The sequence below is a fragment of the Cricetulus griseus genome (genome assembly GCF_003668045.3).
Source record: "Cricetulus griseus strain 17A/GY chromosome 1 unlocalized genomic scaffold, alternate assembly CriGri-PICRH-1.0 chr1_0, whole genome shotgun sequence".
Lineage (NCBI taxonomy): Eukaryota > Metazoa > Chordata > Mammalia > Rodentia > Cricetidae > Cricetulus > Cricetulus griseus.
Window position 1 is genome coordinate 48,266,922 of NW_023276806.1, and position 25,734 is coordinate 48,292,655.

At 44.5% G+C, this 25,734-nt stretch overlaps 1 protein-coding gene and 1 long non-coding RNA gene across 2 annotated transcripts in view; one reads left to right on the forward strand and one right to left on the reverse strand.

The window, feature by feature from the left end:
- Window positions 1–25,560, forward strand: part of Fndc7 (fibronectin type III domain containing 7) — a 40,977-nt gene extending 15,417 nt beyond the window's left edge. Inside the window, exons 6-14 of the mRNA XM_035451718.1 lie at window positions 4,206–4,460; window positions 8,837–9,091; window positions 10,440–10,697; window positions 11,807–12,061; window positions 13,620–13,874; window positions 18,003–18,263; window positions 22,410–22,439; window positions 24,853–24,910; window positions 24,993–25,560. Of these exons, the coding sequence (XP_035307609.1) occupies window positions 4,206–4,460; window positions 8,837–9,091; window positions 10,440–10,697; window positions 11,807–12,061; window positions 13,620–13,874; window positions 18,003–18,263; window positions 22,410–22,439; window positions 24,853–24,896 (1,613 nt within the window). The 3' untranslated portion in view covers window positions 24,897–24,910; window positions 24,993–25,560. The remainder of the gene's footprint in view (window positions 1–4,205; window positions 4,461–8,836; window positions 9,092–10,439; window positions 10,698–11,806; window positions 12,062–13,619; window positions 13,875–18,002; window positions 18,264–22,409; window positions 22,440–24,852; window positions 24,911–24,992) is intronic.
- On the reverse strand, window positions 19,773–25,647 carry LOC113833486. Its single transcript, XR_003481198.2, has 3 exons — window positions 25,497–25,647; window positions 24,827–24,997; window positions 19,773–20,017 (listed from the first exon to the last, which is right to left on the reverse strand). It is a non-coding gene; the product is annotated as an uncharacterized LOC113833486 (long non-coding RNA).
- Window positions 25,648–25,734: the final 87 nt, after the last annotated feature.

Genomic DNA, 25,734 nt, shown 5'->3' on the forward strand with positions numbered 1-25,734 from the left:
GGATGGTTGTGAGTCACCATGTGGTTGCTAGGAATTGAACTCAGGACCTCTGGAAGAGCAGTCAGTGCTCTAAACCTCTGAGCCATCTCTCCAGCCCCCACTTTCAATCTTTTAAACTCTAAAATTTTCTGTACTTGATTTTTGCTTTACTTCAGCTCTCCTGGCTATTAAAATATACCTAAGTAAATATACAATCGTCTGACTAAGAATTTTCTGTCTCATATCTCTATCTATATACATTACTCTCAAGGTTAACTCACTTCTCTTTATCATCTGGCTAATATTCCTGGTCATTACCATTTATAACCAACCCCATTTAAATAAAAACACACATTTATAAAGAGTATTTGGGAATGTAGGTGTCATTCTCTCCAACCTGCTTCCTGCTGATTGGGAACGCTGAAATACCCTAGGGATCCTAAGAAAACCCAGAAATTCTGGCTGTAGTGGTCTGTGACTGCATTGTCCCAGGTGTCTTCAATGTTGGATCACCTGGCCATTGCTTCAGGGAGTCTTGCACTTCACCAAACCATATTAGTCTGAAAAGAATCCACAGCTTTTCATTTTCTGTGGAAACAAAAGCAGAAATTCTTTTCCCAAGTAACCTGTCCTTATACTTAAATTTAGAAGTCAAAGCATTTTAAAAATATTTAAGTTGGATTAATTCAGCAGCATTTATAATCAAATATCTGTTAGCAGCTTTTGCTCTTTCCTTAGCAATTGAACAATTTAAAGACAGCACAATTTAAAGACAGTATCCAGACTGTGTATCTTTTACTTTTTATTTTATTTTTAAAACTTTACTTTTCATTTTCTATTTTTCTATTATTTTTACTTTTCATATAACAATTCTACTAACTGCAGTTTTCTTTTTGAGACAGCACTTCTCTATTTCCAGTCCAACTCTCTCAGGAGTTGAGGCACCAGTCCACCCTCATAAACCTTACTTGCTGGCACCAGCCTTCCGAGGGTGATCTCTCAGAGTCCCCTATCTTTCCCGATCTCAGTGGAACCTCCACTTGTGGTGTCTGAGTCACAACTAAGTCCAAGTATTGGGCAAAAACCGGGAGATTTAGTTAAAAGCAGAGATATCTGGTCACTTGTGCTATGTGCATCTGTCCAACTTTATTCGTCTTCCTTATTCCAAGAGGAGAGCAGCCTTATATACACTTACAGCACAGTGGAAAAATGTCCCTCGCGCTCTGTATTTCTCGCCAGCAAGAAATCATACACGGGACATTCGGATCCTTCTGTAGACAAGCTTTAATGTATCTTACCAGAGTGGAGACTAGAGCGGAGACACTAAACCAAGAAAACCATCCCTTATAAAGGCTGACCAGCCGCCTGGGACGTGTTACCCTATGAATGGCTTCAGCTCCTCAGGCCAAAATGAGCCACGGGATAGGCAGAGATCAAAGGAATGGAGATTACCCAGCGCCTGTGAAGTAATTTACATCTTGGTGTCTTCAGGCACCTATTATTGTAATGGATAATGCAGGAACCGGCTTCCTACATATCCCCCTTTTTTTATTAATTAATGAAAAGGCTTTATATTATTACAAGCAAATAGGTCACCCATATGTTGAGGGATAGAGGTAGAGGTTGTACCTTCCCAAAATCAAACATTAAGACTGTGTACGGGAGTCGCGACTAGGCTGTTAGCTTGACCCGAAGCACTCTCGACCTGTCCTCTGCCGTTTTTCTGGGAAAGGGAGTCTCAGGGCAGGTAACCCTTATGCAGGTCAACGTACCTCCCAGAGAAGCCTGTATAATAGGCAACTCTGTGCGATGCCTTTGCTCAGCATCCCTCATTGGGCTGCCCAGACCAGACACTCTACCCTGTGCAATGAGCCTAGGCTCCGGGTGTGCAAGAGCTGTCTGGCCGGCGGCCTATTGCTTAGCCAAAATATAAGCGCTTGGGCGAAGGGTTTGAGCCCTGGAGAGCTGTCTGGCCGGCGGCCTATTGCTTATATAAGCGCAGCCCTGGAGCTTACATGCCAGCCAAAAGTAACATCAATCCGCAAACGGCTGCATCAAACAATTCCACCCCCACCCCTTTTCTCACAGACCAGCCAAAAATAACAGCAATCCGCAAGCGGCTGCATCAAACAATCCCACCTCCACCTCTTAAGCAGTGACAATCTCTCCGCCAAGGGCAGGAGTTAATCTGGATAACAATAGGGGCTCTCAATTCCCGGGGGGAGGGTGGAGTTCTGACTTTTGAAGGTCCAAAGAGGCTCTTCAGGTTGAGTCTTTTTGGGATCCACAGGGGATTCTCTTTATCCTGTGAGAAAACACAATATCGCTCCCCTGGATCTTATGAGAATAGGATCCGGGCCTTTCCAAAGATCAGTTAAGATATCTTTCCATTTTACCATTTCCTTTTGGCCTTTTAGGTTTTGAGGTGAGACACTTGGCCTCGGTATGGCCCCCAGCGTTAATGTTTATGAGGCTTTAAAGCCCCAGGCATTCCAGGCCTTTAAGAAGTGTTGAATAGCAGGCATGGCCTTTTCCCCTATCAAAGACTGGGAAAGCCATCTGTAATTTTCTCCGCTCCTCTGATGGTAAAAAGGAGTCGGTACCAAATAGTGGGGGTGCTGATGGAAGCACACCCGCTGGCATTTTTGGCAGCCGATATCTATCGGGGTGGTATCGTGCTGCTTCTTTCTCTAGCTCTGCTTCCTTGCTAGAGTCTAAAATCTCAGAGTCTGAGCTGCTCAGCTCCAAGGCTTCCAGTTTCGTTGCAGGGCAGAGGCTAGGTTTTGAGTCTTTATTTCTCTTAAATTTACCGGGGTGTGACCGGCCATTCCCTATTCTCTCTCCCTCCTTCTCTGTCTCTCCCTCATCCAGCTGAGCTGTTCCTTCCAAAACCCTATCTCTTGAGCTTTTAGAGTCATTAGAGCTATCAAGATTTAAAGCTTTTACAGAATCATCTAACAAATTATTCACTCCCTTGTCAGTAGACATCCCAGGAGGTCCTTTTTTCTTATTTATTGCTGTTTCTCTTAACAAATTATTCACTCCCTTGTCACTAGACATCCCGGGAGGTCCTTTTTTCTTATATTTTATTGTTAGGCGCGCCTCATCTCTCACTACATTCGGTTTCTGATATGTAATTTTGGACTTCTTTAAGATTGCTACAACAGTGAGAAAAGTCAAAATAGCTCCTAGTAAAAGCATAGAAGCCTCTATATTAACCTCCCAAAATAACAACATTCCCAAGCCAAAGTCCAGAAAAAACATACCTCTCCGAATTTACCACCCTGCAGTTCTGAATCCGCCTTGTAGCCAAGGGGTCTCCGCAGTGCCAGAGATGTTCACATGTTCCCGGGTTTCGGCACCATATGTCCCGCGCGCTCTGTATTTCTCGCCAGCAAGAAATCATACACGGGACATTCGGATCCTTCTGTAGACAAGCTTTAATGTATCTTACCAGAGTGGAGACTAGAGCGGAGACACTAAACCAAGAAAACCATCCCTTATAAAGGCTGACCAGCCGCCTGGGACGTGTTACCCTATGAATGGCTTCAGCTCCTCAGGCCAAAATGAGCCACGGGATAGGCAGAGATCAAAGGAATGGAGATTACCCAGCGCCTGTGAAGTAATTTACATCTTGGTGTCTTCAGGCACCTATTATTGTAATAGATAATGTAGGAACCGGCTTCCTACAGAAAAACCCAGGTGTAAGAGCTCGTGGAGAAAGAGCTTGTGTTTTCCCAGGTGTGGTGGGCGAGGCCAGGGCTGTAAGCCAGGACTAGAAAACAGGATGTACCTGTGGTTATTCACTGACAAGCAACTCACAGAGACCCTGTGGGGACTGGGACCCAACACCTTCTTCAGTATCCAAAGGGCTGAAATTACATCACCATCCAAGGCTTCTCCAATGTTATTCTTCACCACTTGTTAGGTAGTATATTCATGCATTCAGAGAATACTTTTAAATGGCAGCTATGTGTTAAATACTGCTCTTATATCAATTTTTACAAACAAAAAGAAAAAGATGAAATAATATGACCAAGGTTGCAGAGCTAAGAATGAGTTTGCACAGTAATGGCCATTATGTTACCAATTCCCAGATAAACTAAGTCCCAAATTTCTGCTTTGAACAATTTAACGTTTTCCAGCTACTACGGTCTCATATCTCCTGATGGCCTCAATATTACGAAGCTAAATCTTACATAGGTTCTTGTTTCTCAAAAACATAGGTCCTCGTGCCCCTGCCAACATTGAAGTCTTCTTTGACAGTGGGTCCCTGAAGGCGTCTGTTTCATGGACACCAACAGAAGGAGCATTCAACTACACGGTGATGGCGTCCAGCGATTCTTCCCAGCGGAGCTGCAGCACAGCTCTCAGTTCTTGCAGCATCAGTGCCCTGCAGTGTGGAACTGAGTACCTGATTTCTGTCTCAGCCAGTAATGATGCTGGGTCCAGCAGGTCCTCTGCAGGGACCCTGAAGACTGGTATGTGAGAAAGAGTGAGAGCCCTGAAGGGCTGGTGACCTCATTGGCTTCCATAAGGGGAAAAGAAATCCCCAGCAAGGTTCTAGAATATTCTGGAGGCAGTGACAAACAAAGCCTGGTCCAAGATGAACATATATTTGTCATCCTAACAGGCTGAATGAAGCAGGAGGGTGGCCATGAGTTTGAGGTCAGCATGGGCAGCATACTGAGTTCTAAACCAGCTGGGGCTATGTAGCAAGAACTTGTCTGGAAAAAGAAAGAAAGAAAGAAAGAAAGAAAGAAAGAAAGAAAGAAAGGAAGGAAGGAAGGAAGGAAGGAGAGGTTGTCGAGATGGCTGAGTAGGTAAAGGTGCCTGCTGCACAAACCTGAGTTCAAACCAGGAACCCACACAGAGGTAGAAGGAAGCCAACTCCACAAAGTTGTGTCTGCCCTCCACTTTCATGCTGACACACCCTCCCCACCACAATAAGCATACACACAATGTAATAATAGTTATAGTAATAATAAACATTTTTTCAAAACAAAGAAAAGAAAGGGCTGGAGAGATGGCTCAGAGGTTAAGAGCACTGGCTTCTCTTCCAGAGGCCCTGAGTTCAATTCCCAGCAACCAAATGGTGGCTCACAAACATCTATAATGCGATCTGGTGCCCTCTTCTGGCCTGCAGGGAGACATGCAGACAGAACACTGTATACATAATAAATAAATCTTTAAAAAGAAAAGAAAAAGAAAGCTAACCCCAGTCTAAATGAAAGTATTGAGCTGGGGATTTCAATGACTGAATAATACCAATGAAGGAGCATATATTATATATTGCAGAAAAACACGTCTGTGACTATTCACTGGCTTGGCCTCTATTCCTGGTCTTGCATTCTTTTTCTTTTTCATCTTTCTTTTATTGTATGCTATTTTATTTTACTTTTTCGAGACAAGGTCTCACAGGGTTTCCCAGATGGGTCTCGAACTCCCGGGCTCAAGGGTCTCTTACATTTATCAACTGGGGCTGAGGTGGTCATCACTATAACTGCTTGCTGTTTTAATTTTTAAAGGTTTGAAAATTCTAAGATTCAGTCTGTTATTTACAGTTCTTCATAGCACAAATAACTAACTGCTCATTCCTGTGTATTAGTGCATGTGTGGTATGTGTGGTGCATGCATGTAAATAAGAGGATGCTTGCAGTCATGTGTGCACCTGAGTGAGCCAGAGCAGGCCATTAGGCATCGTCTCCTGTCACTCCCCTGTCACTCTTGCCCTCTTGCAAGGACTCAACCACCGCTCACTGAACCAGAAGGTACCTGTGTGGCCAGTGAGTCTGGAAGATCTGCCTGTCTCCATCCACAGATTCTGGAATTACATACATGTGTAGCTATACTCAGCTTTACTCAGTGATTCTAGGGATTCGAACTTGGGTCCTCATGGCTGAAGAGAGCACTCTGACCCATTGACCCCAGCCCCTATCTCTTCTTGACATGTTTCATGACTAAGGCTTGGTAGGAGCTGTTTTAAAAACTAAGGTGGGAGATTTCTAGTTCTAAATGTGTTTTAGAATCTCCCCAAATTTATTCTTGTTGGAAACGTAAAGACACATATGTAGAGGTGTGTGTCTCTCTGGATCACATAGATCCAGAAGCATCTATGTGTCTAGGGAGTTGGAACTAACATTTAGTGGGATCTACTACATCTCAGGTACCATATTTACACTATTTAACTCTTAGGATAATTTTAAGAGATGTTGCTTCTTTTTATTGTTGTTTGTTTATTTGAATCAGGGTCTAATGAAGCTCAGGTTGACTTCTGTAGCTGAATCTGGCCTTGAACTCCTGATTCTCCAGCTTCCATCTCCCAAGTGTTTTGGTCACAGGCACACACCACCAGGTCTGGATTATCTCTTCCTTTTAGATGCAAAAACAGAAGCTCCAAGACACTAAAGGCTGTTTCTTCTAGTGCACACTGATAATAAGAGGTGCAGCTGAGATCTGTACTCACCCTCGCCTTATGGTGATCCTCTGGGATGAGGACAATGTAACAATGTCCACTCTAGTCAATCATCAGAACTATGTTGCTTTAAGGTGAAGTGGTCTATGAACAGAGGATCAGGGCTCTCACCAAGCTGATGTCCTCTCTTCTACAAGGGGAAAAACATAGTCAAACCCTCAGACCCACAGCTTCTTAGAGTAATGTTAAATTAAGACCACCAACACAAGACTTCTCTTTTGACAATTACAAGTTTGTGTAGCAAGTGCAATAAAAGTGATTCTGAAGACAGAGTGGCTGAGGGCATTAGGAAAGATAAGCACTCAAAGACATAGAGATTTGTGTAAAGCAAGAAAAAAAAAAACCATCCTGTGTTTTTAAATTCAGATGCACAGCAAAACATCTTGGGAATGTTTATAAGACCTAAATACCCAGATACCACCAAGGTCAATTAAATTGGGATTTCTGGGAACAGAGTTCAATAGAATAGTTTTTAAAAGCTCCCCAATTGATTTTTAACCTGTTGTCAGTGTTAAGTGCTACCGAAAGAGTCCTTCCAACTTTCAACTCCTGCCCTTATTGGTTCAGGAGTTACCACTGTAGTGAGAGTATGACACACACAGTCAGTACTGATCATGAGAAAAACCTTGATTTATCCATAAAAGAACTATGTTTAGAAAGGATTATTGTTTCCCAGGGCCCAGAAATGAGAACTCTATTTTAGGAGGACTTACATTAGAGATGACCACACTTTCGAAAGCTTATGGGTTGAATGGATGACCTTGGTTTGAAGTCATTCTTTCAGAAGACTTCGGTCCACGCTGATCTTAGATAAAAGAACTATTGCCTTGACACAAAACATGAGCAACATTAGCCAAGGAGACTGTGTCTGTGGAAGAGAGAGTGTAGCATCCATGGTGTGAAATAAAAATTGAGGATGTCTGAGCAGATCTCCTTGGTTTGCACTGAGTTATGCTTACCGTTTGTTTTGGTACTTGTCTGAGCATCTAGCATCTTAACTACCTGCTTAGGATGCTCTCTGGAGATGGAATGGGCTCGAGAATGTGGTGCATAAAAGCTCCCCACTCTATAAAGGATTTGTATGCAGCCACCAGAAAGACCCAGTTACCTGTATGTCTTAATCACCTCTCTGTTGCTGTGAAGAGACACCATCACCATGGCAACTCTTAAAAAGGAAAGCATTTAATTGGGGACTTGCTTACAGTTTCAGAGGCTTAGTCCATTACGGTCATGGCAGGGAACTTGGTGGCACGCATGGCACTACCGCAGTAACTGAGAACTACATCTTGATTTACAGGCCACAGGAAGAGAGAGAATGAGGCCTGGCTGGCATGGGCTTTTGAAACCTCAAAGTTCACACACAGTGACATACTTCTAATCCTTCTCAAATGTACCACTCCCTGATGACTTAGCATTCAAATATATGAACACATAGCGGCTGTTCTTATTCAAACCACCATACCTTACTTTCCTAGCAATATTATCTGGGGCAGCTCACTCATCCTATGTGGGCTTCATTTTACTCAATTATAAAATGACAATAATTATTGTGAGAATAAATAAAAGTGTTTGCAAAAAGCATAATGAGTGTATTTTTAGCTTGAAAAAGACAAGTTACAGGTATTTACTGTTTGACTCATACCAAATAGACTTCATCTCTGAATAAAGTCAAAATCTTCCCATAAATATTCTAAAAATGAAAATCCACACTTTTTTCCCCAGGGTCTCTATGTAATCCTGGCTGTCCTGGAACTCACTCTGTAGAACAGGCTGGCTTCAAACTCAGAGATCCCCCTGCCTCTGCCTTCCAAATGTTGAGATTAACAGCATACACCACCACACCGGACAAAATCCACTCTTTTGAGTTGACTCTCAAACTCCCATGGCCTATGCTGGGGATATAGATTGTTTGGTAAAGTGTTTGCCTGGCACGCACAGAGCCTTGGGTTTGATATCCAGACACATGTAAAAAGCTGGTGTGGAGGTACACATCTGTAATCCAAGCACCTAGGAGGTCCGGTCTGGAGGATCAAAGTTCAAGGTCATCCTTGGACATCTATCTAGTAAGTTTTAGTGAAGCGTAGAATACATAAGAACTCATTTCAAATTAATAAACACTTCCAGTGGCCTATTATTTCAAATAACATTTGTCATAATGAGAGAATTTGGAAAGATCATTGGTGTTTAGCATGGTCTTTGTTTCTATAAAAATGTCTTCTGATGTTTCTGGCACATGGTTCTGCATGTTTTGCATCAAATTCAATCTGTTACAAAACTCAGAGTTGCTGATGTGGGTTGTCTTGGCATCTCAGATAACTGCCAAGATGCAAAGAAAGTCTCCTACTATAGTCACATGACTGCTTCTCTTTCGTTGTTTCCTAGTGGCTTGTGCACCTGGAAGAGTGACCATCCAAGAAGACCCCCCTGGTCACTTGTCAGTGGCTTGGTCTAACGTAGAGCTGGGTGACTACTATGTGGCATTCGTGAAGAGTGACGATGGCCTAGAAGTACACTGCAATACCTCACTCACTCAGTGTCACTTCCTGTCTGAGTGTGGCTTCACATACTTCATTAGTGTATTTGCCTATAACAAAGCAGGGCAGAGCCCACTGGGTGATGTGTTCAATTACACCACAGGTGAGTCACAGTTGATGCCCGTGAAGGGGTTTCTGCATTCAGCAGACTCAGCAGCAGGATGAACAACCTCTTTGCATACCGGTTCTCCATCTGGGAGTCATTCTAGGATCAGGCATAGCTATTAAATCCCTTGTCTCGCATTCTTTCCAGAGTAGGGCTGAACTGGTTTTGGAGATCCAGTCTAGCAGGAATGCAAGGGAGTGAGAGTGGGGGGAAAGGCATTCCTTCAACCCTCCCCTGAAAAGCTGAACCTTCCACAAAGTTCTTACTCAAACCTCAGGCCTGTTTGAGGTTCTGGAGGGAATGCAGTCCCCCAGTTTCAGGGTCACAGTCCTTCCCTGAACATGACAGATGCAGTGTGTGGAGTGCTTTGTTGTAGTAGAACACCTGAGATTAAATCCCTACTTGACTCTAGCTCACTCATACAGTAGAATAATGATATGTGCTTACTCAGCACTCGCTCAGCATCCTTTCTCCACAGCAAAATGGAGCAATAACAACACAGGCAGGGAAAGGTCTTTGCATGTGATAAAGCAGAGTGTAAACATTTTTACTAGCATCATTATTGCACCATTGTTAGCATCTATTATCTTTGTTATCATTGCTATCATCCTTTTCCTCTAGGCTTGGATCTTACATGGGGCATGGATCATGCTTTATTTGTTTCTCTGTCATCAGTACTCATCCTAGTGCATTTAGCATAGGGAGATACTAAGTCTTTAGAGAATGGTTGAGTGGGTGCCTTGAAATGAATTATTTATACAATATTATCATTATAAAATATTCTGAGGGCAGATTATGGTAAATTCTACCAGGAAGAGGGATCTGAATAACTGGTGCTTTGGGAATTTAGAAGAGGCTAACAAGGTCTCAGGAGCACAGGAGTGGCCTTGAACTGGAGTTCAAGAATGGATGGAATGTAGGTGGGAAAGAACACCAGAGAGATCTCAAGCTGAGCGAGGTATTTGTCAGTGGGGTTCTTCGGGCCTCCTTTAAGAGTTACTAGCACAATCCTCGTCTCTACACACTTTTCCAGGCAGAAGAGATCGGGTTTTCTAGCAGGGAGATCAAAAGTCTTCAACAGAGAATTGAGAGCAAAGGTTGGGTATAGACGTGGGAGGTCTGATGTGCCCATGGGTGGCACACCAGCCGAGGATTTGCCCCAGGTGCAGTGGGAATGAGGGCCAGGTTGGAACTGACCAGTCCTCTTGCAGTCATTTAGGAGGGCAGTGATAGAGGGTCTGGCCATAGGGAGGTCAAGACTGTATATCCATAACCCCCCCTACCCTCCCCACCCGTTACATTGCTCCTCTTCTGACCTTGGTTCCCTCTGGGCTCCTGCTTTCAGCTCCTTGTTGCCCTAGTGACATTAGCGCAGTGTTGGTGTCCAGTGACAGAATGGAAATTGCCTGGTCTCCTGTGCGTGGTGCTGAACTCTATGAAACCAAGGCCACAGCTGGGTTCAGTGTGGTGGAGTGCAACGACACTGCTCCTGCTTGCACCCTCTCTGCTTTGGATTGTGACACCAAGTACAACATCACAGTGTATTCCTTCAGCGAGGTCCGGGGCAGCAATCTGTCATGCTCCTCCCAATACATCACCACAGGTATGGAATTAACTATGCTGTCATTTACCGATGTCTAAATCGTCACCCTCCCTGTGTGCCTCAGGATAGCTACTCAGAAAGACCTATCTAAAGGGGGGCTGGGGAGGTGGCTCAGTTGTTAAGAGTACTACTTACTACTCCCCTTATATAAATAAGGTCAGTTGCCAGCACCCACATTTGGAGGCTCACAACTCCAGATCCAGTGATCCGATGCCCCCTTCTGGCCTTTGAGGGTACTGCATGCATGTGTCGAAACACATGAATTGAGGAGAGGCAGAGAAGAAAGTTAAAAAGGCAAAGTGGAAAGAAAGACAGGAGGAGATCACCGAGAAAGGGGGAGTTTGGGGCAGAGATTACTGACCTCAGCCATCGGGTTTCTGTTGCCACTGGAGACTGCCTGCTCTCCACGAGGTAAGCAGATGTTTGCCTGGTTATTTTGGATTTTGAAGTTCAAAATGTTTTATTTTCTAGTTGGCCCAAAACTGCAGGAATTAATACCCTTTGCCAATGTCAACGTTTTTCTGCAAAAAGGTTCTGTGAATTTGACCTATATGCATGTATGACTGAAAACAGTTGTTTGGGTTTTTGAAAGAATATTTTCCCACAAATTTCATACATACACAATGAATTTTAACACTGTCATTTTCCTCTCCCCCCACCAGGTGATCTTTGTTTAAAAAAAAAATCTTTCTTTCTTTATTCATTTTTTAGATAGGGTCTCTTAACTTAGGGTGGCCTTAAACTCACAGCAATCCTCCTCCTTCAAATTAAAAGTACTGGGATTACAGGCATAACCCACCATACCTGGTTCCATTTCAATGTATTCTTTCTTTTACAAAGTAGGTCTCAGATAGCCTAGGTTGTCCAGACTCAATGTGCAGCCAAGGATGAACCTGACCTCCTGGTCCTCCTGCCTCTACCTCCCAAATGCTGGGGTTCAAACCCAGGACTTAGTACACGTTAGGCAAGTCCTCTCCCAACTGAGCCATATCCCCAGCCCTGATGGTCTTTTTGTGGAGGATGGTGGAGGCAGGGAGGGGAATCCATTTTAGACCAAATGGCACGAGTGATATCTTTGACTCTGGTGTTTATAATCTAACGCTTCTTAGCTCCTTGCAGTCCTGAGATAAAAAATATTTCAAAGGATGCATTCTCCACGATTAATGTGCACTGGCAGTCTGCTAATGAAGGTGCCACTTACACGGTGACTGCCCAGGGGAAGAAGGGCTTGTTCCAGTGCAGCAGCACCGGGGAAACATGCATGATTGGGGGCCTGCCCTGCGGCTCCGTGTTCTCTGTCACTGCTGTGGCCGAAACTCAAGTGGGAAAGAGCCTGCCCAGCTACAGTGTGCCCCTGGAAACAGGTATGCAGCAACAGTGACTACGTGAAGCCTTAGGACTTGCTTTAGGACACAAATTTTATTTAATCTTCCTTAATTATGATGGAAATACAGTGCTCGGTGGCTTTCAAAGAGTCCCAGTCTTAGAGGAAAACAGAAACTTTTGTCATTTTGCACGTTTTGTGAACATGTCTTCAGAATTCTCTTGGTTTTGTTTTGTTTTGTTTTTTGTTGTTGTTTTGTTTTTTGTTTTTGTTTTTTGGTTTTTCAAGACAGGTTTTCTCTGTGTAGCTTTGGAGCCTATCCTGGCACTCGCTCTGGAGACCAGGCTCTCGAACTCAGAGATCCGCCTGCCTCTGCCTCCCGAGTGCTGGGATTAAGGCCACCACTGCCCAGCACTAAGCTAACTATGTTGCAAATCACTTGGTGCATAATAAGATCTCCATGGCAGGAAGTTATTATTGACTGAGACCACTGTATTTGAAAAACATTTATCAGACAGATTTGGTGGTACACATCTTTAATTCCAGCTCCAAGGAGGCAGAAGCAAGTGAATTTCTATGAGCTCAAGGCCAACCTAGTCTAAATAGTGAGTTCCAGACTAGCCAAGGGCTATCTTAATGCTCCCCCAAAAGACATCTAACAAAGTACTTACATTAATATGGATATTATTAGCATTGGTGGAGTGCTGGCCTAGCATGTGAGAAGCCCTGAAATGAACTCCAAGCACCACATAAACCTGTGTGATGGTTTACAACTGTAATCCTAACATTCAAGGAGCAGCCAGGCAGTGGTGGCACACACCTTTAGTCCCAGCACTCTGGAGTCAGAGGCAGGCAGATCTCTATGAATGCTAGGCCAACTTGGTCTACAAAGTGAGTTCCAGGACAGGCTCCAAAGCTACAGAGAAACCCTGTCTTGAAAAAGGAAAAGAATAAGTTTAAGGCCATCGAAAGGTACATGTAGACTTCAAGACTAACCAACACGAGACTCTGTCTCAAAAGGAAAAAGAGAAAAAGAAAAAAAAAAAAAAAGAAATGGGAGAGACAACGTATGGTCCAAAGCCTACACTAGGGTGCTACATTCTTGGAGAAAATACTTACTATATATTGTATCAGAGGGTAAGGACAAACGAAAATCTTCTTTTTTCTTTTTCTTTCTTTTGAGACAGGGCTTCTTTGTATAGGCCTGGCTATCCTGGAACCAGCTCTGTAAACCAGGCTGGCCTTGAACTCACAGAGATCCACCTGTCTCTGCCTCCTGAGTGCTGGGATTAGAGGTGTGTACCACCACCACCAAGTGAAATTTTTCATTAAAAAGAGAAAGCATGATAAACTTAGGATTTTGAATGAAACATGGGCAAAATCCATTCTTTTTATTATGTATGTACTATTGCATGTGAGCATGCATGTATGATGGGGGATGTGTGTGGAGGTCAGAGGGCTTTGGAGTACCTTCTCTGTTTCCACTGTGAGTTCTCAGGGATCAAGTTGTCTGCTTACTCTTCAAGTGTTTTACCCAAAGCACAGTCTCAAAGTCCCATTATTGATTATCTTCTGCACGTAATTTTTTTCCACTTTAGTGCCATGCTGTCCAGCTGGTCTGACAGTGGCTCAGGTCACCCAGTCTATAATCAATGTGAGCTGGACTATTGGGACAGTGGCTCAAACCTATGTGACAGTGCTAGAGTCACACATCGGACTGTCTAAGTGCCACACCCATCAAAACCACTGCCTTCTGGGATGCATTGCATGTGGCATCAACTACACGGTGGCACTAAAAGCCATTAGCCCCACTGGACTGACTGCAGACTGTGCCTACCAAAGCTATTCCTCCAGTAAGTGAATTCTGAACTCTAGTTCCTGAGTATTGATGTCTCAAATACTATTCTATTGCTGTGAGGAGAATATATGAACAAGTTAATGGGTTTTTTTTTGTTTGTTTGTTTATGTTTTAGTTTTTGTTTTCAAACAGAAACTGTGTAGCCCTGGCTGACCTGGAACTTGCACTGTAGACCATACTGGTCTTGAACTCAGAGATCCGCCTGCCTCTGTCTCCCTTGTGTTGGTATTTTAGTTGTGTGCCACCACTGCCCAGCCCAAGACAACACAAAAGAAAGCATTGAATTGGGGGCGTGCTTACAGTTTTAGAGAGTTAGTTGATAGTCCATGATCATAGTGGTGAGAAGAGACAGCCATGGCGCTGGAGCAGCAGCTGAGAGCTTTACATTCTGATCCAAAGGAAAGCCCACCCACCCCACCCTCCCCCGTGACACACCTCCTCCAAAAAGGTCATACCTCCTAATCCTTCCCAAATAGTTCCATCAACTGGGGACCAAGCATTCAAATATATGAGGCTATGGGGGCCATTCTCACTGAAACTATCACAACTGCTAAGGATTCCGTGATCCCTGGTCTAGGCCCAGTCCATCCTTCCCATTTAAGAAGATGGTGTGAGGCTGAAGAGATGGTTCAGTAGTTAAGAGCAGTGGCTGCTCTTCCAGAGAACCTGGGTTCAATTCCCAGCAACCACATGGCAGCTCACAACTGTCTGTAATCCATCTGAAAGTGATGTGACATCCTTTTACTGACATAAATGCAAGCAAAACACCAGAGCACACAAAATAAAAATAAATACATTTGGATTACTTTCTTAGTGTATGTGCGGTGGGGAATCAGTTGATGTTGTCAGTCACCCTCAATCACTCATCACCTTATTTTTTGAGGTAATTTCCCTCACCAAGTCTGAAACTCACTGATTTGGCTAGATTGGCTGGACACCAAACACCAGGGATGACCCTGCCTCTGCCTCCCCAGTGCTGGGATTATAGGCACATGCCATCTGGGGCTGTTACGCTCAGTTTTTACATGAGTGCTGGAGATCAAACTCATGCATGTGTGGCAGACACAGGCTTCTCCTCAGTCCTATTCATGCAGAGTATTTCCTATTGTGTTTATAGTTCCTTTGATTGGAACTTCAATGCTTAGAGCTTTCTGTCAGTGGTTGGTGCATTGCTTCCCCTGGTAAAAAGTCTGGGCTAAAGGGATGATGGTTTTTTTTGTTTTGTTTTGTTTGTTTGTTTAATACGGCAGATCTATGGTAAAGAGTAACTCAGCCTGGCAGTTCTGGAAAGTGGGAGAGTACACATTCTACCTGGTTTGCATTGTTGTTGTTGTCACACTGTGTCCTCTCTCTCTCTTCTGAATCATTGCAGCCTTCTGTAGTTTATCACTGTAACAGGCCAGACAGGAGCAAAAGCTTCTTTCCACAAATGCCAAGCCATCAGGGAATGACAGGAAGAAACAGCAAACAGAGCAGGGCTAGCAAAGACTCCCCCTTACATAATTCTCACCTGCTGAGGCGACTGCTTGGAGAGCAGTTTTGAAAAAAAAAAAAAAACAAAAAAACTCCAGAGACTGCTTCCAGGCCAGGGGAGAAATTGTATGGTAGTTATTAGTTATCTCTTCCTGGGCTTGGGGCAGTGGGGTTGACATATGATTTTGGCTTCTTAGACACAGTAGCGAATGTCTTAACTGGGAGCTTAAATTAGAGATGGCTTCTTGCAACCTGGGTTGCCTTTATTTTCCATGATTCTAGTTCCTTTTAGGTAAGAAAAAAATGAGGGTAACCGAGTCTCCCTAGCCTCCCCCAAGAGCATCTACGATGTTCTGTTCAAGAGTGAGCTGGTTTATGCCTTCTTTTGGCTGTCACTTTCTGTTGTATTTGTTGCTTCATTCTCATCTTCATTTCTGGTTCTGAGAAGATGGTTTCTTCCTTATTTTTCCACCTAACATTTTAGATTTTAATTAATTAGTTAATTTTGTGTTTGTTCCCAAGAGCATGTCAGGGTTTGCCTGTGGAAGTCACAGGACACATATAGGAGCTGGTTCTCTCCTTCCACCATGGGGGGCCCAGAGATTGAATTCAGTTGGTCAGGCTTGGTGGCAAGTACCTTTACCAGATGAACCACTTTGTCAGCCCTACAACATTTTTTTTTAAATAATAAATTAAATCAGCCCAGTCCAGGCAAGGTGGCTCATGGCTATAATCTCTGTACTTGGGAAGCACAGGCAGTAGGGTCAGGAAATTAAAGTCATCTGTGCTACAGGGCAGCCTGTGCTAAATGAGACCCTATGTCAAACAAAACAGAATAAGTCAATGTTTCAAAAGTAAGAAAAATAAATTAAGCTAGGTATATTAGTTTTCCTGTTGCTTTGACAAAATATCTGACAAAAAGCCAGGAGCTGCTGGTGGTGCACACCTTTAATCCTAGCTCTCAGGAGGCAGAGGCAGGCAGATTTCTGAGTTTGAGGCCAGCCTGGTCTGCAAAGTGAGTTCCAGAACAGCTAGGGCTATACAGATAAACACTGTTTAGAAAAACAAAAACAAACAACAACAAAAAGTCTGACAAAAAATCCAAACAACTTAAGGGGCTGGAGTGATGGCCCAAAAGTTAAGACCATCCACTGCTCTACCAGAGAACTCCAGGTCAGTTCCCAGCACCCATGTTGAGCATAACTCCAGTTCGCCCTCTTCCTGCCTCTGTTAGGCATTGCAGTCACATGTACATACCCCCATACTCAGAATTAAAAAGAAATGAATAAACAATGAAATCACTTTTAAAAATATGGCAGGAAGGGTTGCTCTCAGTTTACAGTTCATGGTGAGAAATTCATGGCAGCAGGAAGGAGCTGGTTGCATTGTCTGAAGGCAGGAATGGGACGGGTGACACCAGGCTCCCATCTGATGGAATGGTATAGCCCCCATTAGGTGGGTCTTCCCACCTTCCCACCTCATACAACATAATCTAGACAATCCCTTACAGACATTTCTAGAAGATAACCATCTAGACAATCCCTCACAGGCTGCCTAAAGCTAACTTCGTCTAGATAATCCCTCACTGACATGCCTGTAGGCTTGTCTCCTGGGTGATTCTAGAGCCTGTCAAGTTGACAGTGTGAACTGTCACATCAGGCTCCTGCCTGGCATCCCTGCACTCAGGAGGTGAGACAAAGAGGTTCGCCAGACAGCCATGATTTCAGGGCCAGCCTAGGCTACATATCGAAGGAGACCCTGTCTCAAACTGCCTCCCAAATAATCAGCCAGTCAAACCATCAATCATGCTAGGCAGAGTGGCACACACCAAGAATCTCAGCACTTGAAAGACTGAGGATGGAAGATAAATTTAGGGGCTATCCTGGGCTACATATCAATACCCAGTCTCAAGTGAATAAACACACACACACACACACACACACACACACACACACACACACACATACACAGAGAGACAGAGACAGAGAGGAGAATGAAACAGCATGCACATCAAATCAAATGAGCCTAATTCTCCTTTACAATTTCAAAAACTTACTCAATATGATCTTTATTTTAGTTAGCATTCTACCATCTGGTGCACTGATTGATAACTAACATGTGGCCCACTCAAAATATTTGGGAAACAGGACCACAAGAGTACCTAATCAGCTAGCACAGATGAAGTGCGGACCAGCCAACTTGCTCCCTATTTGGTCACAGAGGTGGCTGTTTCCAAGGTGAGCTCCTGCTTACAGCTGCTAGGTGAACACAATGATGTATTCAAGTTTCATCCCTCTAAAGTCAAATGAAACCGGGGCATCGTGCTGTATCTCGTCAGGGTTGTGTGCATTTGACTCATCTCTTGCATCTCAAGCAATGCAGCATCTCGCTGCCAACTGTACACCTTGGATTCACCAGTGTTCTGTTTTAAAACCCCTCCCCCTCCCCACCCATACATGGACTTCTGATCCTGTGGCTCGGCATGGGAAAAACACACTCGGCCCTTCAAACCTTGCTGTGTTCTAACCAGAGATTAATCCTTCTATGCAGAGGGCTCTACCTGTGCTTTTCCCCTCTGTTGTAATTATAAACAAGGCCGTGCTCATGTGATGATGAAATAAATAATTCCCGACTTGTTTTTATCCTGTAGGTGCCTGCTGCCCACTGGGGGTCAAATTATATAGGCTGGGCCCTAATGGCATCCGGATCCACTGGCAAGCCTCCAGGGGCTCTGCCAATTATAGCACTGACCTCTATGGCTCCAAAGGCATCTTCACATGTGTCCCAAGGGCTGGCCTAAGTTTCTGTGACGTCACCGACATCCCCTGTGGGGACGTATACACTGTGATGGTCTCACCAGTTGCAGAAACAGGATTAAAGCTAACATTCTGTCCAAAAAAGATATATTCAGGTAAATCAAGTTCCGACCCTTACTTTAAAACTGACCTTTGAGCTCAATGCAGCTCAGTGGTGCTGTACTTGGCATAGCAAGGACAAGGCCCCAGCACCCAAAAGAACAACACAAAGGGAAGGTTAAAACTAACCCTTGGGCTGGTAAGACAGCTCAGGGGGTGCTCTGGTTTTCTTTCTGTTACTGTGATAAACACCATGATCAAAAGCAACTGGCTTGCTCTCAGGTTCAGGTTCAGCTACCTTTCTCCAACAGCCGGGGTCCACCTGCCTAGGAATTGTACTGCCCACAGTGGACTGGACCCACCTACATCAATAATCAAAAAAAAAAAAAAAAAAAAAAAAGGCAATTACCCACAGCCATGTCCACAGGCCCATCTGATGGAGAAAATTCCCCAACAGAGGCTGCTGCTTCCCAGGTGAATTAAACTATGTCACATTGACAATAAAAACTAACCCATATAGGGGTAAAAGTGCTTTCGAGGCAAGCCTGATGACCTGGGTTCAATCCCTGGAGCCCACATTCTGTGTATTAGTCAGGGTTTCTATTGTTGTGATATAATACAATGACCAAATCAACCTGTGGAGGAAATGGGTTTATTTGCTTGCATTTCTTTCTCAGAGGGAAGTTAGCACAGGAGCTGAAGCAGAGCAGGAACCTAGAGGCAGCTGCTGATGCAGAGACCATAGAGGAGCACTGCTTACTAGCTTGTTCTCCCATGGCTTGCTCAGCCAGCTTTCTTACAGAACCCAGCTGAAGGCTGGTACCACTCACAGTGACCCAGACCCTCCCACACCAGTCACTAAACAAGAAAATGCCCTACAGGCTTGCTTGCCTACAGCCCATACTGATGGAGGCATTTTTCAACTGAGCACCCCCTCCTCAGATGACTCTAGCTTGTGTCAAGTTGACATAAAACTAGCCAGTACATGGTAGAGGGAGAGAACCGACTCCTGCAAGTCGTCCTGGTACCTCTACATAAAATGGTTTGGTGTACACTCGTGTACTCACACTCTCACATACACAAAATAAGCAAACCTGAAAAATATTAAAACTAACTTTCAACTCAGACCTGTGAATTAAGATGCAGGGCAATCCCACATAATTGCTAAGTGTGGGTTGTCTGTAAGCTGCAGGAATCCCAACTTCTTTGGAATTGTGTTTTGTTATTTAATGTGTACCTGTGCGCCTCTCCCTGCCCTTTGCTTCCCCTTCAGATAAAACGAGCAAATACTATTTTCCTAGTAAAGTGAATTAAAGTGATTGAAGGTTTGGGGACAGATTTTTAAACATAGTCTGTCGACCTTATTTGATACCTTGTCATGTTAAACCTTAAAAGATTTGAACTTTGCTGGACAATGATGACACACACCTTATATCCCAGCACTTGAGAGCCAGAGGCAGGCAGCTCTCTCTGAGTCTAGCCTGGTCTACAGAGTGAGCTGCAGGACAGCCAGGGCTCTGTTACACAGAGAAACCCTGCCTCAAAAACCCAACCAAAAAAAAAAAGCAGTTTTGAACTTTTATTTGCACAGCTTGAGAATGAGGACAAAGGAAAAGTTTGAGGATCAAAGTAAAGGGCTGAATGAATTAGGGCTGGAAATATGAGTGGGTAGACAGACTGATCACACACCAGGGCTGTCAGCCAGGCCGTCTCACCAGAGCTGGCAGGAGACATTAGCAATTCTTTGTTCTGTGTTCCGGCACCTTCTGCTATCTTGCCCAGGGCACAGTCATGTATTTTTCATGTACTTCTAAGGGAGAGAGAAGAGAAAAACAATAATGAGGCCCTAGAATTTTGCAGGTGAACACAAGAAAGAGAAAAGATGACTCATGAACCTTTACTGATAAGCAGTTCTTCATTTTCTAATTAAATGTAGGTGACAAGAAGTTCAAGATGGCTCTTGGTGACAGAGTATGGCCAGCTCTTCCTTTTAGGATAAAGCTCAAGGGGGGACCTTGGGTGGGGGACCATGGCAGGCGAGGGTGACCAATGTGGGGGACATACATGCCAGGCAGACTGAGCTTAAGTGAGAAGTTTTATTGGGGGGGGGCAGGCGTTGGTGGCGCCTGCCTTTAATCCCAGCACTCGGAAGGCAGAGGCAGGTGGATCTCTGTGAGTTTGAGGCCAGCCTGGTCTACAAGAGCTAGTTCCAGGACAGCGTCCAAAACAATACAGAGAAACCCTGTCTCGGAAAAAAAAAGAGGGGGGAGGAAAGAGAAAAGAGGTAAGGGACAGACAGAAATGAGAGAGAGGACAGAAGAGGGAGACAGGAAAAGTCCAGTCTGCCCCAGGAGAACAGCGGGAAGAGAGAGCTGGAAGACTGCTGGAAAAGTGCAGAGAGGAGAACAGAGAGAGAAGATCAGGAAAGAGAGCGTAAGTGGGTGGGAACTGTCTTTTAAAGGCGTCCTTTGCACCTGCGTGCAGACTTTGCAGCCATGGAACCCTGGGCTGACCACAGTACTGCTTGAGTGCATTCTGCCAGGTGACAGGGGCAGGTCAGCATAATGCCTGAGTCCTTACACTTTCTAAAGGGGTTTTCCTGCTATCTTTAGATGTCATGCTCTGATTTTCTTAAAATAAATTTTAACTTTATTTTGTGCATTGGCGTGGAGGTATCAGATCCCCTGGAATTGGAGCTACAAACAGCTGTGAGCTGCCATGTGGGTGCTGGGAATTGAACTCAGAACCTCTAACAGAGCAGCCAGTGCTCTTAACCGATGAGCCGTCTCTCCAGCTCCCATGCTCTGATTTTTATTTTTTTTAATCTTGCCCCCCCCCAAAAAAAATTCTGACCCATAGCACAACCTTATGAGAAGAGAGTGTATTCTTGGGCTACAGATGAGCTCTTTGGAAGACAAGCTCACCACTCAATAACAACGTCATGTTAGCTGGATATTTCACAACTTAACAAATGTCCTCACATTTATATCTGATTGAAGTAGATTCAGCAGACCTTACTGTCTCTTATTTATAAATAAGGAAACCGAGACTCAACGGCTCCCAAGTCTGTATCTCCAACAATTCTCCCGCGAGTCACTGAATTGTATGGCTCAATTATGTGTAGACACCGAATGGTAATCGGAGGATTCTTCCTAAAAGCACACGTGGAGGACATAGTTTGCCTCACTGCTCATGTGCCCCAAACCAGTTCAGTCCAGGTCATACTTTGCATTCTTCCCACCTTGATACATTTGGAATATTTTTTAAATGGAAATTGTCCAGGTTTGGTTGTTCTTAGGAGAGGAAAAAAACCATTCCATCGTCAGAAAGGGGTGTACGTGAGCTTGGTGCAAATGTGGGCCTGAGGTTGCTAGGTGCGATGTTTGAAGAGGAGTGTGGGTGCCCAACCTGTGCAGTCAGAGGAGCTAGGCTGCCAAGCGCATCACCACAAGAGGGGACTGTGTACAGCCTGAACCTATAGAGTCCCAAGCTGCCAAACCATTCACTATGCTTGCCTACCTCAACATTGCCTTCCCTTATTTGAGTTTTTTCTTCCTTATCTTTGGCCTACTTTCCATTTATTGTTTTTTTTTTCAGTAGTTCTGGAGATTAGACTCAGGGCATTGTGCATGCTAGGCAAGCCCCATACTGCTGAGCTAGCACACACACACACACACACACACACACACACACACACACACTGGTCCCAGGCCTTCTCCTAAAACTCTTGCCATGTTGCCCATACTGGTCTCGGCTGCCTCAGTAGCTTGGATTACAAGTGTGCACCACCATGCCCAGCTCTTTTTTGTTTTTTCTTTTTGAAATGTATAGCTTTTCCATCTGAAATATATCTGTAAGGCTGGGAAGAGGGCTCAGTGAGTAAAGTTCCTGCCACATGATGTTAAGGACCTGAGTTTGGATCCCCGGAAGTTAAGTAAAAAGCTGGCAGCACACTGTTGTAGCTCTGGCGTTTGGTGGAGGAGGTGGGTGATAAGCAGATCCCTGAGCTTATTGGCCAACCGAGCCAAATCAGTGAGCTTCAGGTTAGGGAGAGAGATGCTGTCTCAAATACTAAGGGTGGAGAACATCAAAGAAAAACACCAGGTATCAGCCTCAGACCTGCATGCACAGGCACACACCCCATAAATAAATACATCAATGACTATTTTCAGCACTTATGTTTGCTTTTTTTTTTTTTACAGTCACCTGCTCTGGAAGTACACTTGGGATGGGTAAGTGATCCACCCCCACACACCATGGATAGAGATAGGAGAGAATTTGTGATGCAGTGTTTTATAGTTATTTAATGAAATCATGATCAAAGCTAGTGCTGGAATTACTAAGAATGCCAAGCGTTTCTTTGATGCAAGAGTGTGCTGGTCCCCCATAGCCTTTCCCTTGTTAGGGTGCCTCCCTTCACATTGCACAAACCGAGATGAATTCTTTAGATGTCGAAGTCTTTTTAGTCTTCTAGAGTCACAGAGAAAAAAACTGCAAATGTTTTTTTAGAGGCCAGCGGATCATTCTTCCTCCCCTCATACATACTTTAGAAGATGATCCAGCCTTGCTGTACATTAAAATTCCTTGGAGACCTTAAATGTTGCTGGGGCGCTGGCCTCAGAAGATCTGGCATCACTGTTCTAAGGTGAAGAAGGCTGGGCCACAGGGTTTTTAAAAGCTCCTCTGATGATTTTTCAAGGGGATCGAGGGCTGAGAACTGCTGCTGTAAGCAGAGCTTCTCCATGCTGTGTGTAAAGCTCCCCCGGTGCCCCATCAAAGGCACATTGTGACTTGGCAGGAGCAGAGGCTCCACACTGCTAATGAGGTGCGGGCTGAGCATGCTTTGAATATTGCAGCCTTGAGAGAACCGGCCCCTCCCCCTCTCTGAGTAAGTCATTTGACAGCCTCTGCAGGACTATGGAAATCATATCTAAGAAGAATTTCTAGATTTCCTCATTCTCTTCCTTCAGTACAGGATCCTGGCTGGCTAGGGCCCCCGACCTGGATTCTGTTTGGTTAAGGCTTTTGGTCTTTCTGGATTCTTGGATTATCCTAAATTTTGTCAACCCCATGAATTACCTTTTTGTTGAGGGGTGGGGCAGAGAGACAGGTTCTCACTATGTAGCCTCATCTAGCCTGAAACTCACCATGTAGACCAGGCTGGCCTTAAATTCACAGCGCTCTGCCTGCCTCTGCCTCCCAAGTGCTGGTATTAAAGGTTTACACCACAATGCCAGTTGAATTGCCTGTCTGAGAGACAGTTTTGGATTCAAATCCTGCTGCCCTTATTTGCCCTTAGTCGAATTAAATTCCCTAAGCCTAGTTTTCCTCATTTGAAAACTGAAGTAATAGTCACTTCATAAAACATAATAAAGGTTAAATGAAATGTAATTAATTGTACACAGTGAGAGGCTTACAGTCATTAGTAAGTGGTAGTTATTAATTCAGGATCAATTTCATCTCATAACTTTCTATTATGTTCTAGATATTAACATTTTAATGTGTCACTTCTTTTTTTAAAAAAGATTTTATTTATTTATTATGTATACAACATTCTGCTTCCATGTATATCTACACACCAGAAGAGGGCACCAGATCTCATAACTGATGGTTGTGAGCCACCATGTGGTTGCTGGGAATTGAACTCAGGACCTCTAGAAGAGCAGTCAGTGCTCTTAACATCTGAGCCATTTCTCCAGTTCCATAATGTACCACTTCTAATGTAATTACATTTTACCCTAGAGCCCATAATGCATTAAAATGTTAGTTTTCAAAGTGTGAGTTTAACATCATCAGTGTTTCCTGGCAAGCTTTTAGAAATGCCCTCTTGCCGATGGTGGCACACCCTTTTAATCCCAGCACTCATGGGGCAGAGGCAGGTGGCTCTCTGTGAGACCAGCCTGGCCTACAGAGTGAGTTCCAGGACAGTCAAGGCTACACAGAGAAGATCAGTCTTGAAAAACAACAATAACAAAAATAAAAACAAAAAAGGGAAGGAGGAAAGAAAGAAAAGGAAGGAAGGAAGAAGAAAGGAAAAAAAGAAAAGAAAAGCTGTCCTGAGGATTTGGCCAATGATCTAGTAACTGGGAAATTCTGAGGTGGAGCCCAGCAACTTTGTTTTAACAAGCCCACCAGGGTGAAGCAGTCCCAACTCCAGCGCTGTAACTAAGGAGAGTTCCTTTGTTGCTGGAAACTTGATGTTGGTTGGAGGAAAAAGTGACAGGTAGACTGTGTGTACTCTGTGTCACCTGCCCAACCTGGGGAGTTCTGGGGACTTTCCTCCCCACACATCCTTAGCAGTTGAGGGTTTATGTTCCCCTTCTGCAAAGGCCTGGATGACTGCAGTGGTGAAGCTTGTAGAGAACACAGCAAATGAAAGGAATGTTCCTCATCCAGTCAGTAGTGGGAGCTCAGAGACACTTGGAGAATTCATTTCGGGGAAACAGGCATTTAGTCACACTAGTTAGTCAGAAACTCTTGGCCACTTTGAACAGTTTGGCAGCTCACTTTCTTCCTTGCTTGCTGTGAAGTGCTACAGAAATAGCAATGTGATCATCAACACTAATGAACTCTCAGTGCTCAAACCGATGATTACTGCACATGTAATAATGGATCTTACCTGTGTCCTCTCCCTTGCCCCTTCAGTGATTTACAGAGGGAAGAAGAATGACACGGTGAGCCCCAGGTAAAAACACTCCACGAGGTGAGTAGTGAGGATTAATTCTGCATGGTTTCACAGCAAAAGTTTTCCTCCGTTTAAAAAATTCTTCACCTTTCTCTTGCAGAGTCCCTGTGGGCAGCGGTGGAAACACACTATTAGAACACAGACTGCTGTAGGATAGGAAAAGCGCCACTGGCCTTTAAAGGAGTAATTCATATGCTGTATTGACAGGGCAAGGTCAAGTGTGTCATCAGCTGCAGAGAAGTTCAAGATGAGCTGTGGAGAGGACTCTACAGAGGAACGATCCAGAAAGTCCCCTGGAAGGCCGCCAGTGAGTCAGCTCACTGTCAGAGCCTGCAAGCATAAAAGCTCTGCCTAGCAGAAATTTGTTCGGAGGCTTCACGTCCAGACACACCTCAGAATGCTGCCCACCCCAACGCCGTGTAGCTCAGGCTCACATTGAAGTCTCAATCCTTCTCCTGCAGCCTCTCAGAGTGCTAGGATTACAGGCTCGCACCGTTTTGCCCAGCGCTCCATTATAGACTTTAACATGTCCTGTTCATGAGTGTCTCAACAGCTTGCCGTACAGCAGATCCCCGCCCCACACCCAGGAAGGATGGACATGTACCCCCACAGCAGTCAGGTCACCCTTAGAAGGACAGCATCTACCCCAAGACAGGCCTCACTCGGGACTTTTTGCTGGAGTTGTATAGCAGCAGCTGCTAGGGCAACGTGGGCAACAAACGCCCTCCGCACAAGTTCCCGGGGAAGCGGAGCTGCCTGCAGACTTCACTGAGTCAGAGCGTGTGAGCAAACATCTGCTAGAGCCTCAGGGAAAGCAGAACCGTGGGAGGGTCCGTGGCTGG